The sequence below is a fragment of the Argopecten irradians genome, chromosome 8 (assembly GCF_041381155.1).
Source record: "Argopecten irradians isolate NY chromosome 8, Ai_NY, whole genome shotgun sequence".
Lineage (NCBI taxonomy): Eukaryota > Metazoa > Mollusca > Bivalvia > Pectinida > Pectinidae > Argopecten > Argopecten irradians.
In genome coordinates this window covers 8086371-8105608 of record NC_091141.1, presented here as the reverse complement: position 1 = coordinate 8105608, position 19238 = coordinate 8086371, and the positions used below count along the sequence as shown (strand labels likewise).

Genomic DNA, 19238 nt, shown 5'->3' with positions numbered 1-19238 from the left:
CTGAATTCAGATCTGAAAGTCACATTTATATTATAATTAGCAGCCTATCCTGCAAAATATGCAACAACTATCTCTTATAAAGAGTATATACACTAGTAGTTGCTTGACCTATATCATAGGCTAATTTGAACCACAGACATTGGCCGTCCAAAAACGTTTACTTAGTAGCTCATCTACCTTAAAATCAAGTGAACTCAGTCGTTTGTGCTAGGATGAAAAAATACGTGTTTAACTAACTGATAAAAGCTAAACTTCCATTCAGTAATGAATATTCTTAAATATCTAATAAACATATGCCCTGCATGGTATTTTAATTTGGTCACAATAAATAAGAGCCAAAGAGGGCTGGTCATTGGTATTCATAATATAGACCATCAGTCAGTTATGGTAAATGGAGTCCAATACGTACATTCTACATTGTAAAATAGTTCAAGTGTTCTTTTAAATAACTAAAAGGTCCAAATCAAAATGTTCAACGCTCATTCAGAAATAGGATGGTTGCCATACAAAAATATAATCTTAAATGGCCATGACATTTTAATTTAGGAGAAGGAGTTTTTTTATCATTTTATAACAAATGGGTTTAAGATATCGTGTTCCTGCAATAGGTTACTACATCTACAATGTAACAGGAGTAATGCAATCAAGTTTTGTTGAAATTGCTTTAGTAGTTGAGGAAGAGTAATCAGTCGATCGTTGTGTCTACAGACGGACAGAAAAACTGCCAGACAGACAGACAGAAGGGGTATAGTAAATGACATTGACCTTCATCAGCTCTGCAGGGTCAGGGTCTAAAACATTCAATGCATAAAAAGAACTAACAGGTGAGTTCAAATAAATGACATTTAATTTAAAATGTCAAATTATGCTTGGTTCCTTATAAGACTCCGTTACAATACCTAGTAGATTTTGAAATCTGGTCATTAGTCATGGTTCCAACACATGGTCCACACGATGACACATAATGGTTGTAGTTATCATCATGTCATTGCTTCGATGCCTTGCATCAGACCCAGTTATTCCTTACTTTGATGTAAATGACATTGATGCCGGGCTGCACAAACAACAGTATTCTGATACACACACACAGGCATTCAGAGAATGTAATAGTTACAATAAACAATAAAACAATCGGTTAAATTTAACACAACACATTTATTTCAATGGTAAATAAATACATATTGGAATGTGTTTTATTTCACATTTCACATTCACTGTACACCACATACCTGACAAACTTCAGATTCAAATTCCATGAATGATATTGAATGAATATATGACATGATCGATCAGAATTTTCCAGACAGACCCACTTCTGTGTAAACATCTATGATAATCAGTTTTTCAATGAGTTTCACAAAAGTTGTATCTTCTTTGATCCATTGGGAAGTTTTCAAACATAGTGTCGCTAATGTAACTTAATGAATTATAGAAGATTTCCTGGTACATTACTTCTTTACAAAATCTGACATCGTTCTCACTTCTCCATTGGTAACCATGGTGATTGTGATCAGAGCGCAGCCTTGAGGTCAATCAACAGGCTATCAAACGTTTGTCTATGATTGAACAACTATTGCACCAATTTTGTCTTAACAAGACATGGCAGGCAAAATCTCACAGATCTCAGCTAGATTTATTGTTGTATGAAAATTTGAAGAATTTTGATTTTTCAAAGTCATTTGCACCAACAGGCTGAAAAAGCAAGGATAATTTAATTTTGATATGGAATGTAAAACAAAAATTACAGTATAGGAATATATACTATATAACATGAACTGTTTGTTGTGCAAAACCTTTTGTCCATTGCATCACTTCATGTTATCTGTTGAAGTTTTATTAGTGGAATTTGACCCAATGAATTAAGTACAAAAGTTATATACAACTTTAGAATAACTGCCTTTTATTTTTAATCATCAGTAAAGGAAGTTACTAGATAATGGTAACTTGCCGTCTTACTGTCATATAACCAAACTGAAATTACAAGATAATGGTAACCTGCCGTCTTACTGTCATATAACCAAACTGAAGTTACAAGATAATGGTAACCTGCCGTCTGACTGTCATATAACCAAACTGAAGTTACTAGATAATGGTAACCTGCCGTCTGATTGTCATATAACCAAACTGAAATTACTAGATAATGGTAACCTGCCGTCTGACTGTCATATAACCAAACTGAAGTTACAAGATAATGGTAACCTGCCGTCTGACTGTCATATAACCAAACTGAAGTTACTAGATAATGGTAACCTGCCGTCAGACTGTCATATAACCAAACTGAAGTTACTAGATAATGGTAACCTGCCGTCAGACTGTCATATAACCAAACTGAAGTTACTAGATAATGGTAACCTGCGGTCTGACTGTCATATAACCAAACTGAAGTTACTAGATAATGGTAACCTGCCGTCTGACTGTCATATAACCAAACTGAAGTTACAAGATAATGGTAACCTGCCGTCTGACTGTCATATAACCAAACTGAAGTTACTAGATAATGGTAACCTGCCGTCTGACTGTCATATAACCAAACTGAAGTTACTAGATAATGGTAACCTGCCGTCTGACTGTCATATAACCAAACTGAAGTTACTAGATAATGGTAACCTGCCGTCTGACTGTCATATAACCAAACTGAAGTTACTAGATAATGGTAACCTGCCGTCTGACTGTCATATAACCAAACTGAAGTTACTAGATAATGGTAACCTGCCGTCTGACTGTCATATAACCAAACTGAAGTTACAAGATAATGGTAACCTGCCGTCTGACTGTCATATAACCAAACTGAAGTTACTAGATAATGGTAACCTGCCGTCAGACTGTCATATAACCAAACTGAAATTACAAGATAATGGTAACCTGCCGTCAGACTGTCATATAACCAAACTGAAGTTACTAGATAATGGTAACCTGCGGTCAGACTGTCATATAACCAAACTGAAGTTACTAGATAATGGTAACCTGCCGTCAGACTGTCATATAACCAAACTGAAGTTACTAGATAATGGTAACCTGCCGTCAGACTGTCATATAACCAAACTGAAATTACTAGATAATGGTAACCTGCGGTCTGACTGTCATATAACCAAACTGAAGTTACTAGATAATGGTAACCTGCCGTCTGACTGTCATATAACCAAACTGAAGTTACAAGATAATGGTAACCTGCCGTCTGACTGTCATATAACCAAACTGAAGTTACTAGATAATGGTAACCTGCCGTCTGACTGTCATATAACCAAACTGAAGTTACTAGATAATGGTAACCTGCCGTCTGACTGTCATATAACCAAACTGAAGTTACTAGATAATGGTAACCTGCCGTCAGACTGTCATATAACCAAACTGAAGTTACTAGATAATGGTAACCTGCCGTCTGACTGTCATATAACCAAACTGAAATTACTAGATAATGGTAACCTGCCGTCAGACTGTCATATAACCAAACTGAAGTTACTAGATAATGGTAACCTGCCGTCAGACTGTCATATAACCAAACTGAAGTTACTAGATAATGGTAACCTGCCGTCTGACTGTCATATAACCAAACTGAAGTTACTAGATAATGGTAACCTGCCGTCTGACTGTCATATAACCAAACTGAAATTACTAGATAATGGTAACCTGCCGTCAGACTGTCATATAACCAAACTGAAGTTACTAGATAATGGTAACCTGCCGTCAGACTGTCATATAACCAAACTGAAATTACTAGATAATGGTAACCTGCCGTCTGACTGTCATATAACCAAACTGAAATTACAAGATAATGGTAACCTGCCGTCTGACTGTCATATAACCAAACTGAAGTTACTAGATAATGGTAACCTGCCGTCTGACTGTCATATAACCAAACTGAAATTACAAGATAATGGTAACCTGCCGTCTGACTGTCATATAACCAAACTGAAGTTACTAGATAATGGTAACCTGCGGTCAGACTGTCATATAACCAAACTGAAATTACAAGATAATGGTAACCTGCCGTCTGACTGTCATATAACCAAACTGAAATTACATGATAATGGTAACCTGCCGTCAGACTGTCATATAACCAAACTGAAGTTACTAGATAATGGTAACCTGCCGTCAGACTGTCATATAACCAAACTGAAATTACAAGATAATGGTAACCTGCGGTCAGACTGTCATATAACCAAACTGAAATTACATGATAATGGTAACCTGCCGTCAGACTGTCATATAACCAAACTGAAGTTACTAGATAATGGTAACCTGCCGTCTGACTGCCATATAACCAAACTGAAGTTACTAGATAATGGTAACCTGTCGTCTGACTGTCAAATAACCAAACTGAAATTACATGATAATGGTAACCTGCCGTCAGACTGTCATATAACCAAACTGAAGTTACTAAATAATGGTAACCTGCGGTCAGACTGTCATATAACCAAACTGAAATTACAAGATAATGGTAACCTGCCGTCTGACTGTCATATAACCAAACTGAAATTACAAGATAATGGTAACCTGCCGTCAGACTGTCATATAACCAAACTGAAATTACATGATAATGGTAACCTGCCGTCAGACTGTCATATAACCAAACTGAAATTACATGATAATGGTAACCTGCCGTCTGACTGTCATATAACCAAACTGAAATTACTAGATAATGGTAACCTGCCGTCTGACTGTCATATAACCAAACTGAAATTACTAGAAAATGGTAACAACCTGCGGTCTGACTGTCATATAACCAAACTGAAGTTACTAGATAATGGTAACCTGCCGTCAGACTGTCATATAACCAAACTGAAATTACATGATAATGGTAACCTGCGGTCAGACTGTCATATAACCAAACTGAAGTTACTAGATAATGGTAACCTGCGGTCAGACTGTCATATAACCAAACTGAAGTTACTAGATAATGGTAAACTGCCGTCAGACTGTCATATAACCAAACTGAAATTACTAGATAATGGTAACCTGCGGTCAGACTGTCATATAACCAAACTGAAGTTACTAGATAATGGTAACCTGCCGTCTGACTGTCATATAACCAAACTGAAGTTACAAGATAATGGTAACCTGCCGTCTGACTGTCATATAACCAAACTGAAATTACTAGATAATGGTAACCTGCCGTCTGACTGTCATATAACCAAACTGAAATTACTAGATAATGGTAACCTGCCGTCTGACTGTCATATAACCAAACTGAAATTACTAGATAATGGTAACAACCTGCGGTCTGACTGTCATATAACCAAACTGAAATTACTAGATAATGGTAACCTGCCGTCTGACTGTCATATAACCAAACTGAAATTACAAGATAATGGTAACCTGCCGTCTGACTGTCATATAACCAAACTGAAGTTACTAGATAATGGTAACAACCTGCCGTCTGACTGTCATATAACCAAACTGAAGTTACTAGATAATGGTAACCTGCCGTCTGACTGTCATATAACCAAACTGAAATTACTAGATAATGGTAACCTGCCGTCTGACTGTCATATAACCAAACTGAAGTTACTAGATAATGGTAACCTGCCGTCTGACTGTCATATAACCAAACTGAAATTACAAGATAATGGTAAAATGCCGTCTGACTGTCATATAACCAAACTGAAGTTACTAGATAATGGTAACCTGCCGTCTGACTGTCATATAACCAAACTGAAATTACATGATAATGGTAACCTGCCGTCTGACTGTCATATAACCAAACTGAAGTTACTAGATAATGGTAACCTGCCGTCTGACTGTCATATAACCAAACTGAAGTTACTAGATAATGGTAACCTGCCGTCAGACTGTCATATAACCAAACTGAAGTTACTAGATAATGGTAACCTGCCGTCTGACTGTCATATAACCAAACTGAAGTTACTAGATAATGGTAACCTGCCGTCAGACTGTCATATAACCAAACTGAAGTTACAAGATAATGGTAACCTGCCGTCTGACTGTCATATAACCAAACTGAAATTACAAGATAATGGTAACCTGCCGTCTGACTGTCATATAACCAAACTGAAATTACAAGATAATGGTAACCTGCCGTCTGACTGTCATATAACCAAACTGAAGTTACTAGATAATGGTAACCTGCCGTCTGACTGTCATATAACCAAACTGAAGTTACTAGATAATGGTAACCTGCCGTCTGACTGTCATATAACCAAACTGAAATTTACTAGATAATGGTAACCTGCCGTCTACTGTCATATAACCAAACTGAAATTACATGATAATGGTAACCTGCCGTCAGACTGTCATATAACCAAACTGAAGTTACAGATAATGGTAACCTGCGTCTGACTGTCATATAACCAAACTGAAATTACTAGATAATGGTAACCTGCCGTCTGACTGTCATAATAACCAAACTGAAATTACATGATAATGGTAACCTGCCATCAGACTGTCATATAACCAAACTGAAATTACTAATAATGGTAACCTGCGGTCAGACTGTCATATAACCAAACTGAAATTACATGATAATGGTAACCTGCCGTCTGACTGTCATATAACCAAACTGAAATTACATGATAATGGTAACCTGCCGTCAGACTGTCATATAACCAAACTGAAATTACATGATAATGGTAACCTGCCGTCAGACTGTCATATAACCAAACTGAAATTACATGATAATGGTAACCTGCCGTCTGACTGTCATATAACCAAACTGAAATTACATGATAATGGTAACCTGCCGTCAGACTGTCATATAACCAAACTGAAATTACATGATAATGGTAACCTGCCGTCTGACTGTCATATAACCAAACTGAAGTTACTAGATAATGGTAACCTGCCGTCAGACTGTCATATAACCAAACTGAAATTACATGATAATGGTAACCTGCCGTCAGACTGTCATATAACCAAACTGAAGTTACTAGATAATGGTAACCTGCGGTCAGACTGTCATATAACCAAACTGAAGTTACTAGATAATGGTAACCTGCGGTCAGACTGTCATATAACCAAACTGAAGTTACTAGATAATGGTAAACCTGCCGTCAGACTGTCATATAACCAAACTGAAGTTACTAGATAATGGTAACCTGCGGTGACTGTCATAACCAAACTGAAATTACTAGATAATGGTAACCTGCCGTCTCACTGTCATATAACCAAACTGAAGTTACAAGATAATTGTAACCTGCCGTCTGACTGTCTTATAACCAAACTGAAGTTACTAGATAATGGTAACCTGCCGTCTGACTGTCATATAACCAAACTGAAGTTACTAGATAATGGTAACCTGCCGTCTGACTGTCATATAACCAAACTGAAATTACTAGATAATGGTAACCTGCCGTCTGACTGTCATATAACCAAACTGAAGTTACAAGATAATGGTAACCTGCCGTCTGACTGTCTTATAACCAAACTGAAGTTACTAGATAATGGTAACCTGCCGTCTGACTGTCATATAACCAAACTGAAGTTACTAGATAATGGTAACCTGCCGTCTGACTGTCATATAACCAAACTGAAGTTACTAGATAATGGTAACCTGCCGTCTGACTGTCATATAACCAAACTGAAGTTACAAGATAATGGTAACCTGCCGTCTGACTGTCATATAACCAAACTGAAATTACAAGATAATGGTAACCTGCCGTCTGACTGTCATATAACCAAACTGAAATTACTAGATAATGGTAACCTGCCGTCTGACTGTCATATAACCAAACTGAAGTTACTAGATAATGGTAACCTGCCGTCTGACTGTCATATAACCAAACTGAAGTTACTAGATAATGGTAACCTGCGGTCTGACTGTCATATAACCAAACTGAAATTACAAGATAATGGTAACCTGCGGTCTGACTGTCATATAACCAAACTGAAATTACAATATAATGGTAACCTGCGGTCAGACTGTCATATAACCAAACTGAAATTACAAGATAATGGTAACCTGTCGTCTGACTGTCATATAACCAAACTGAAGTTACTAGATAATGGTAACCTGCGGTCTGACTGTCATATAACCAAACTGAAGTTACTAGATAATGGTAACGTGCGGTCTGACTGTCATATAACCAAACTGAAGTTACAAGATAATGGTAACCTGCCGTTTGACTGTCATATAACCAAACTGAAATTACATGATAATGGTAACCTGCCGTCTGACTGTCATATAACCAAACTGAAATTACAAGATAATGGTAACCTGCGGTCTGACTGTCATATAACCAAACTGAAGTTACTAGATAATGGTAACCTGTCGTCTGACTGTCATATAACCAAACTGAAATTACAAGATAATGGTAACCTGCCGTCTGACTGTCATATAACCAAACTGAAATTACAAGATAATGGTAACCTGCGGTCAGACTGTCATATAACCAAACTGAAATTACAAGATAATGGTAACCTGCCGTCTGACTGTCATATAACCAAACTGAAGTTACTAGATAATGGTAACCTGCCGTCTGACTGTCATATAACCAAACTGAAGTTACAAGATAATGGTAACCTGCCGTCTGACTGTCATATAACCAAACTGAAGTTACTAGATAATGGTAACCTGCGGTCTGACTGTCATATAACCAAACTGAAGTTACTAGATAATGGTAACCTGCGGTCTGACTGTCATATAACCAAACTGAAGTTACTAGATAATGGTAACCTGCGGTCAGACTGTCATATAACCAAACTGAAGTTACAAGATAATGGTAACCTGCCGTCTGACTGTCATATAACCAAACTGAAGTTACAAGATAATGGTAACCTGCCGTCTGACTGTCATATAACCAAACTGAATTACAAGATAATGGTAGCCTCTGACTGTCATATAACCAAACTGAATTACAGATAATGGTAACCTGCCGTCTGACTGTCATATAACCAAACTGAAGTTACTAGATAATGGTAACCTGCCGTCTGACTGTCATATAACCAAACTGAAGTTACTAGATAATGGTAACCTGCGGTCTGACTGTCATATAACCAAACTGAAGTTACAAGATAATGGTAACCTGCCGTCTGACTGTCATATAACCAAACTGAAATTACAAGATAATGGTAACCTGCCGTCTGACTGTCATATAACCAAACTGAAGTTACTAGATAATGGTAACCTGCGGTCAGACTGTCATATAACCAAACTGAAGTTACTAAATAATGGTAACCTGCCGTCTGACTGTCATATAACCAAACTGAAGTTACAAGATAATGGTAACCTGCCGTCAGACTGTCATATAACCAAACTGAAATTACAAGATAATGGTAACCTGCCGTCTGACTGTCATATAACCAAACTGAAGTTACTAGATAATGGTAACCTGCCGTCTGACTGTCATATAACCAAACTGAAGTTATAGATAATGGTAACCTGCCGTCAGACTGTCATATAACCAAACTGAAGTTACTAGATAATGGTAACCTGCCGTCTGACTGTCATATAACCAAACTGAAGTTACTAGATAATGGTAACCTGCCGTCTGACTGTCATATAACCAAACTGAAGTTACTAGATAATGGTAACCTGCCGTCTGACTGTCATATAACCAAACTGAAGTTACTAGATAATGGTAACCTGCCGTCTGACTGTCATATAACCAAACTGAAGTTACTAGATAATGGTAACCTGCCGTCTGACTGTCATATAACCAAACTGAAGTTACTAGATAATGGTAACAACCTGCGGTCTGACTGTCATATAACCAAACTGAAGTTACTAGATAATGGTAACCTGCTGTCAGACTGTCATATAACCAAACTGAAATTACAAGATAATGGTTACCTGCCGTCTGACTGTCATATAACCAAACTGAAGTTACTAGATAATGGTAACCTGCCGTCAGACTGTCATATAACCAAACTGAAGTTACTAGATAATGGTAACCTGCCGTCTGACTGTCATATAACCAAACTGAAATTACAAGATAATGGTAACCTGCCGTCTGACTGTTACCATTACATGATAATGGTAACCTGCGGTCAGACTGTCATATAACCAAACTGAAGTTACTAGATAATGGTAACCTGCCGTGTGACTGTCATATTACCAACTGAAATTACATGATAATGGTAACCTGCCTTCTGACTGTCATATAACCAAACTGAAGTTACTAGATAATGGTAACATGCCGTCTGACTGTCATATAACCAAACTGAAATTACAAGATAATGGTAACCTGCCGTCTGACTGTCATATAACCAAACTGAAGTTACTAGATAATGGTAACCTGCGGTCAGACTGTCATATAACCAAACAGAAGTTAGAAGATAATGGTAACCTGCTGTCTGACTGTCATATAACCAAACTCTATCACAACTTACCTCACAGCTGGCCTCTGCTGCCAATGCTGTTACCGTTTTCCCAAACTCAGCCACTTGTTCTAGCTTAAGTTCCAACATGTATCTGTAGATGACAAGACAAATACTCAGGTTATTGTTTCATCATAGTCAAACCTGCCTTAATGGTCACCTGTGTTAGTGGTCAGTTTACGGTCCATCCAATGAAAATCACTATATATTGTACTCTAATTAAGCGGTCACCTAGCTGTCAATGACCACTAAAATTGTGTCCTAATGATGATCGTTACTTATAAATTATTATCATATATTCTATCTTAATTGCTGATAACATGTTCCAATATGACAGACTATGACCCAGTCATATATAATTAAATGATAAAAGCTCACCTAGCGGATTCTAGGATCAGTGTGGCATGGTCAGCAAATATAGGCGTAATATTCTCCTTCAACAGGTGGACTAAACTGTAACAAAAGATTGATACATTAAAAATTATCTATGAATTTGGTTCTGTTAAGTACCTTACCTAATTGTTTTCAATTGTTTTAACGCCTTGGGCACTTACTGGGTTAACTACAGTATTTAAATGGATTTTTGAACTTAATGCGTCTGAGAGGTGATTAGCTGAAAGGTTATTGTCAGAATACCTTAACTACAGGACCAACTCCTCTTTTTTTCAAATAAATAAATGTGACCAAGTCTGAAACAATATGATACTTACCTATTGGCAAAGTAGACAACATGAAATAGTTTCTGGTACTTGCTCTTCTTGGCGATATCAGTGAGGCTGCTGATTGGCAGGAAGGTCACCTTAACACCATCCACGGTCATCGATTCTACACAAGATTATCAGCATCAAAAATAGTCTTCAATACATTCTGTACAGCTTCAATATTTCAGAGGTTAATATCGCTGTCATATCCCTTGGACTATGTCATAACAAAACTGACGGCTCTGTCTGCGACAACAGATAAGACAGATAGTTTGTTTGATTTAAGATACACTGTATATCTTTTGTTTAGCATTACTCTCTGTAACCATCAAAGGAAGTCTTTGTAGGCCTTTGATTGGGCAGGTGTTTTCTCTCACTGAAATGCTTTCAGTTTTAGTATGACATAGTCCATTGTGAGAATGTGTTTACCCTAATAAAAGTCATCAGATAAGTCATAAAAATAATGATTACATAATTACAATATCAAACAAAAGCAGTCTCCTCTGAAATAAGTAAGTATTATAATATAATGTTCAGCAGGCTATCAGAATAAAAAAAAAATATGACTGATTTTACATAAAAAAAAATCAATTTTCTAATCTCATATTTTTCCAGATATTTAATTGATAATTGTTTTGGACATCTCAAAAATATCTTCCCCATATAATGTATATTGTCTACATGTATCCCAAACTAATAAAAGTAATATTACCAAACTCCTGGTCCAGTGTTGACACCTCCGGGATCCCCTGTTGTTTCCTGGCCTGTTTATCAGCATCAGCAGCTGCTTCCTCCTCTAATTTCTTCAATGTTTCCTCCACTGTCTCTTCATCTTTCTTCAGCTCTTCTTCTGTCTCCTCTGTGACCTCTGACAAGGGTACATATGGACATACATGTAGTTATGGATATTGGGACCTTAACCACCAAATCACAACTCATGCATTCTGAGTTATCAGAGTTACTTCCCTTCATTCCACTCCGTCGTTACTGATGGAGCGAAATGCAATATAGATATTGAATACGAAATACAAAGGGAAATAACTCCGATAGATCAGATTGAGATTGTACATACAAATATCAGATGAGTCTAACAATAAACTATCTAATCTATCAGCTACGTCCTTTTTACTTTTTTGCTCTATAAATATACACCTTGCAAAAACTGTGTATACAAAAGTCTATATTTACATTTTCATTGCAGTCCCACTATGTAACCTTACCAAGCGAAGTTAGCAGTCATATAAACTATGAACTTCAAGCGCTTATTATGATGTCATTATCATTGTGACATCACAATTGTCAAGCCAGCGATCACGGAAAATGGCAGTTCAAATGGCTGTTCCATCCATGACGATAACCAATGATTATTTCATTATGGATGCAAAATCCCTTGGGATTTCATCATAAAATTGTAACCAAATGTAAATATAAGCATTACACGTCTTTCAGTTGGCATTCATAGCCTATATGAATGCCAACTGAACAGAGGCAAATTCAACATGAAGCGCTAGCACACTTCATGGAATTTGCCTCTGTCCAGTTGGCATTCATATAGGCTATGAGTGCCAACTGAAATACGTTCAATGTTTAACTATTGCGGCTACACAACCTTTGTCAAGGAAACATTTTGCAGCTTATTCAAGTTACCATCTTATCTTTGAAACAGATTTTCTTTAGTTTTAAGGTGTTTTAAAAGAGCAGGGGATTATAATCACAACATAAAACATTACAGTTCAACTGTGTTTGCACTTTTTTAATATACCAATACAGCATACATTTACATATATATTGTAGGATGAAAAAAAAATAGTTTAACCTCTGAACTAACCTGTAGTAGTAACCCATTTAGAGTACACTCAGATTTTTGTGTTATATCTCCATAACATAAAAAATCTTTTCAAGTTTAGTCTTAAATACCATATAATCTCTCACTTGTAATGGTCGGATACTTATACACTCTATAATCTCTCACTTGTAATGGTCGGATATACTTCTATACTCTGTAATCTCTCACCTGTAATGGTCGGATATTTATATACTCTATAATCTCTCACCTGTAATGGTCAGATACTTATATACTCTATAATCTCTCACTTGTAATGGTTGGATACTTCTATACTCTGTAATCTCTCACCTGTAATGGTCGGATATTTATATACTCTATAATCTCTCACCTGTAATGGTCGGATACCCTGTAATGGTCGGATACTTATATACTCTATAATCTCTCACCTGTAATGGTCGGATACTTATATACTCTATAATCTCTCACCTGTAATGGTCGGATACTTATATACTCTATAATCTCTCACCTGTAATGGTCGGATACTTATATACTCTATAATCTCTCACCTGTAATGGTCAGATACTTATATACTCTATAATCTCTCACCTGTAATGGTCGGATACTTATATACTCTGTAATCTCTCACCTGTAATAGTCGGATACTTATATACTCTGTAATCTCTCACCTGTAATAGTCGGATACTTATATACTCTATAATCTCTCACCTGTAATGGTCGGATACTTATATACTCTATAATCTCTCACCTGTAATAGTCGGATACTTATATACTCTATAATCTCTCACCTGTAATGGTGGGTCCAGCATCTTTAGCATCCTTGCTGTCAGACTTTTCCTCCTTAGGCTGCGGTTTCTCATACTTTGTTTGTGTAGCGATCTCGTGAAACATGGACAGTACATTGTACTCAGCGATGTGTTGTGATGTCTACAAACAGAAAAAGAGGTTTTATAATACTGGTGTTTGGACTCGCACAATCATTACTAAAACCAAAAAGTCTACGCCAGTGCTCCGGCCTCCACATCAAATAGAAACAGATACCAAGAAATTTTCCATTCCATGGGAGGGCATGAAAACACAATGAAGAGAGAACCAATCTATTCATTTGAACACCTATTGATATATTTGTTCAGTATGGTTTGTTTTTTATTTTGCAATTGTCACTAGGTATATCTAAAACATAATTCCTAAATTTATAGACTGAAAATCATTTAGTTAGTCAGTTAATTACATCCATTGGACAATCAAATTAATAACCAACTAACATCTTTAGATAATAGTATTGTATACTATAGATGATATATCATAAAGGAACTTATTTTAACAGTTATTCATAGTTTTATTTTAGTGCTTTTCAAATTGTTTTGAAGCGCTAATGCATGTACATCACTAAATTTTGTAAAAGATTATATCTATGCTAATAAGTCATAACTTTTTTTTCGTATTAGCGTTAAAATTTGACTGCTTTAAAACAGGTATGTTTACAGAAGCACTATTTTTTTGTAATCCAATAAAGACTCTCACATGCTGGTAGATATTGTTGGCTTTCTTGAAGGCCGATTTGTCCTCACACTCGATACCCAGGGCCACATATGGGCTGACGAGGAGATCTCCCCAGTACCCCCGTCTGTGGTGCCTCTCTCCTTCCTGTGGAAACATCAATCGTTACAACTGTATAGCCTCAATAACAATTAATTAAGCATGATCCATGTTTTTTTTTATCTTTTCCTTATTATTAATGGCAGTTATGATTTTGCATCAAAGTAAAGAGGGATGGTGAAAATAACTAATCTCTTACAAATTAGCGCAAAACACAATTAACATTACATGATTTAGAATGTGTTCTGTATTTACATATAACAGACTTATTATCATTTTCAGATAATTATTGATTGTGATGCCATGTGTATGATTGCAAGCGTCATGTCATATTTTTTTTGAGAGAAATGATGATTATCACAGATGAATTTATGATGAAACAATCAATACCTACCCACATGTGCAGATAACTCTGTTTTATACAGAGACAAGGTATACTTACGTGTTTAAATACCATCCCTGAGGCTAAGGTTCTGTTTGGGATGTCGTAACTGCCCTCTCGTAAGTCAAACGCGATCCCTTTGTTTCTCCATCTCCTGTACTCATGGGAGTTTATGATGTCAGCCTGTTGGATTAGAAATTATTCTCTATTTACATTTGTATATTATGTTGAGTATTTATATACAGTTTCTAAACTTATTTCACTTTTTTAAATCCTATCCGCTGATAGAATCAAACTCTCAACAAAGTGGATATTACTAGAATAAGGAGTGATCATAGATCATTACACTTAACAATTTCAATTTTCATCCATAGCATTTTTTAAATTAATTTTTTTTTACAAATAAATGGCATCATGTCATCCTTGCTTTATTAAAGACTGAGAACATGTTTGTACAAATGTACGTTTGTATATACACTACTTACATCACTGTATATTTTTTTATATTTAAAGTTTAATAAAGAAATGGTCATGTCATCCTTACTTTATCAGACACCGAGTATATTTTTGTACAAATGTATGCTACTCACATCCCTGTAGACCAGCTTCATGTTGAGATCCCAATCAAATATGTTGAGTCTGTTGTCATATCTGTTTCCCATCAACTGACGAAGTCTCAAGTCCCTACAATCAAGTATTTAAAATGAAATAATTTTACAAATTCTTTACCAGAATTTTAAAATTAATTCTATTTCTTCAAACTGGTGAATAAAACTTATAATTTATAAAATATAATTAAGTTAAGGTGTTTTTAACTTTAGTTTTAAGAACTATTCATATTTCTTACCAGACTTTCTCAGCATCAAAATATTTGATATCAGGAAGTCTCCAAAATTTAAATATACTCTCCAAGAAATCCCTCTCTTTGTACTGAAATAAAAAAGACAATGTAGTTAGATATACATGTATAGCATTTTCCTTGTTTATTTTATTACTTCATCTATATTTACAAGAAAAATTACTCTGACTGGATGAAATACAGGATTTATTTTACAATCTTGAATTTTTCTCAATTTAATAGGATAAAATTACAGTATTAAAAGAATTTGAAGTATTTACCAACATCAATCTGAACAAACCAGTATTCTGTGACAATGAGAGACACTCAGAAGATTTAACTCACCTTTAGTTGTGATAAATCAAAGATGGGGAGCTTTTTCTCCAAGTAATCAAAATCTGTAACCATTCTGTGAAAAAAAAATAAAAAATAAAAAAAAATAAAAATCTGAAGATCTACCAGAATTAGATTTTGTTTGGTCAAACAATACCACCTTATAAATATATTGCATCAGATTTATTCATCAATTAACTTAGAGGCTAATTTAATATAATTTGTACATTACATTCATATGATTAATGCAATCCATCAATCCCAGATTTTAGTCAATATTTGTAGATCCCAATGACAGTGTCTATAAAACAATACTCTCAGCTGATAGTTTTATTCCCAGAACATGTAGTTATACCCATTGGTCAAAAGGTCAGTTATTTGATAACACAATGTCAAATCAGGGATTAATGTACCAATTTAATATTCTGTCATTAATCTAGAGTGAGTAAAATTAATCTATTTTCAAAAAGAAAAAATATCTGATAAAATAACAATCTCGTTTTGTATGATGTTGTATACTATAGTGACTTTTGTATACTTACTTTATAAACTCTGTGGACATTTTCTCTAAGTATTCACAAGACTGTTTTCTCACAAGAACATTCCCAAATAATTCAAGAAACAGCTCTGTCTTTTCTGTAGAATAAAACACAACTTAGCCTAACAATATATAAGATGAAAAGATTAAAACAATCATTGTGAAAATTAAATTGAAACCATAAATAATCAATTTTTTTCAAACAAGCTTCAAAAACGTAATCATTTTTTGGTATGATTTCATTGAAATACGTCATTTGGTTTGGTTTGTTCAGTTTAATGTCCTAACAGCTAGGGTCATTTAAAGATGAGCCAGTTTTAAATGACTGAGGAAAGCTAGAGTACATGGAGAAAAACCACCGACCAGCAATATATTTTAGTAGTCTTATGTGAATAAAATAGGAATGTTGAAACAATTGTCTAAGTTCAGTCAAATGACTCACCTTGTAGACCCATTCTTTTCTGAGTTTCTAATGCAATCGCCATAAAGAGCATATCTCTTGCATACAATTCCAGGTTATTTTCTATAATATAAAACTGAAAAGGAAATAAACTTTGTTAAATCAAAAATGTTTCATAGGTTTTCAATTTCAATGTAATTTATATGTATTTATTTTTCATTTCACTTATAACTCAAAGTTCTAAATCATGCATGAGTATCAGGACCATAAAACACAAAGCAAAACCATTTGATGTACATGTAACTCTTAATCTGAAAATTTCTCTCTAAATCTGATCATATGGTACTTGCATGCAGTTTCCTTTTTCTGTGACGGTAAGACCGGGCCATAGTCGTGAGAAGATGTCTCATATCTCCAGACCCAACCAGGAGGATCCGCAGTTCTTCTACAAAGACAGATACAAAATAGATATAAGACTCATAATGTCTTCCCTTTTCTGGGGCTTGATGATGATGCTAAATTAATGATATTGTACTCAAATTGCAGTATTAAAATTAACAAAAAGATCAAATTGGTTATCGTCTTAAAATATTTATATTCTTATCTTGTTCTTATTAACCTGTCATGTGGTATCATCTTGATGGGAAATGTAGTTTTTATAGGTTTTACCTGTAATCTAAAATACCAGTTACTTTTACTCTTTCAATTCAAATGCATATACAGTAATAACAAATATCATAGCAGGTTTGTCTTGATTTGTATATAATACATGTGGAAAATACAAATGTATCAAATTACCTGGTCCATCATCTTTGTCCAGTCTGAGCTCCTTCAGAGCAGATATTAAATCTGTGATAAAAAGGGGAAAAAATGATTTACAATAAAAATGATTCCACCTCCGCAACTCTAAACAATTACTGATGCTGTGTCATATATTTTATCATTATCAAGCCAGGATTGAACCCATGCCCCAGACTTACCTTCATACTTAAAAATACTTGCTGTTGCTCTATCGACTGAGCTTAAATGGGAAAGTTCCTTTTCTAAAGGGAGGCTAGAAGATGACCCTATCATGTCTGTTACACTGTCAGTTTTTTATAGTTGTTTCTGACATACATATACCTTGTTGCTCATCCTTGAACTTTTTCTAAATGTATGTTGGCTATATTTTGTTGTGTGGGGGGGTCCCATGAACAACTACTGTATTCAAGTTTTGACCTTACCATGCAGTGCTAAGTAGGCCTTGGATTTAATGTTGACACATGTACGTTGTATTTGAGATTTATTACTGATCATCGTGTATATAACTTTAAAATATTGCTTGACAATTACTGCAAAAATGTTGGGTTTCAAAATCTAACCAACATATATCATGTAAATAATGCAAATATATGAATATTCAACAGTACTGTAGCCATTGTTGTATACTAGAATTGAAATAACTAATTATGTATGTGTATTAATTTGTAACAGGAGAGGAGAAAATGTAGCGGCCAGACCGGGATTCGAACCCGGGACCCTCCGAATACTAGCCGAGTGCTCTACCGACTGAGCTACCTGGTCACCGATGATCGACCCAGTCCAATCCCGCTACACTCCTCCCTCCTTTCTCGAAGTCTTCGCCCTCGAAGACACACGAGACCCTTCAAAACACCACCACCGTGGGTTATTTAGTTGGGCGCCAAGTTTGTAACAGGAGAGGAGAAAATGTAGCGGCCAGACCGGGATTCGAACCCGGGACCCTCCCAATACTAGCCGAGTGCTCTACCGACTGAGCTACCTGGTCACCGATGATCGACCCAGTCCAATCCCGCTACAAATTAATATGGATATAGAGGCTTACAGCCTGCATCCATTAAATATCATAATAAATTGTGATATTAATTAGGAAAGTTGATAGACTAAATAAAATGATTGGACATCTTAACACTCCTCAATACTCTCTTCGAATATGATTACTGATATAGAAACGTTAACGTGTAAAAGGCCTATTGAATTCGATAAACATATCAATAACGATCTCAAACTTAACACTGAAAGACTCGAGATGAAACTCGGAAGATCGAAAATAAAAATCTGTAAAAGCTTACCGGTGTCTTGAAGATCAAGTGCGGGGCTAAATCCCCACCATGTTATACTTCCAAATGCATCTGCCATCTTTAAATCACTACGATAAAGAATTTGGATGTCAGGAATGAAAACAAGTTTTTGCTTGCTAGCACACGTGAAAATTCTGACGGAGTAACGCCATCCACCATTTGTAAACAAAGTGACTCCGCACTGAATGACATTTCCCTATCTTCTGTGTAAAGCAATATAAAAAGACAATCATGCATGAATATTTTGTTTTTGTTATGACAGTTTATTTTAA

The 19238-nt window shown here is 35.5% G+C and overlaps 1 protein-coding gene across 2 annotated transcripts; it reads right to left on the bottom strand.

Moving 5' to 3' along the window:
* Nucleotides 1-1135: 1135 nt before the first annotated feature.
* Nucleotides 1136-19156, bottom strand: LOC138329257 (dynein axonemal assembly factor 3-like). Of its 2 annotated transcripts, none has more exons than XM_069276100.1 (16): nucleotides 18958-19156; nucleotides 17666-17716; nucleotides 17218-17312; nucleotides 16910-17003; nucleotides 16472-16565; nucleotides 15942-16005; nucleotides 15606-15688; nucleotides 15349-15442; nucleotides 14819-14941; nucleotides 14302-14424; nucleotides 13566-13704; nucleotides 11686-11841; nucleotides 10983-11097; nucleotides 10651-10725; nucleotides 10285-10366; nucleotides 1136-1692 (listed from the first exon to the last, which is right to left on the bottom strand). In XM_069276100.1, exons 1-16 carry the CDS (start codon nucleotides 19022-19024, stop codon nucleotides 1624-1626), a joined length of 1524 nt encoding a protein of 507 aa, XP_069132201.1. In that variant the 5' UTR covers nucleotides 19025-19156; the 3' UTR covers nucleotides 1136-1623. The 2 variants fall into 2 exon arrangements, with proteins under 2 accessions (XP_069132201.1, XP_069132200.1); XM_069276099.1 differs by lacking the exon at nucleotides 18958-19156 and adding an exon at nucleotides 17848-18845.
* Nucleotides 19157-19238: the final 82 nt, after the last annotated feature.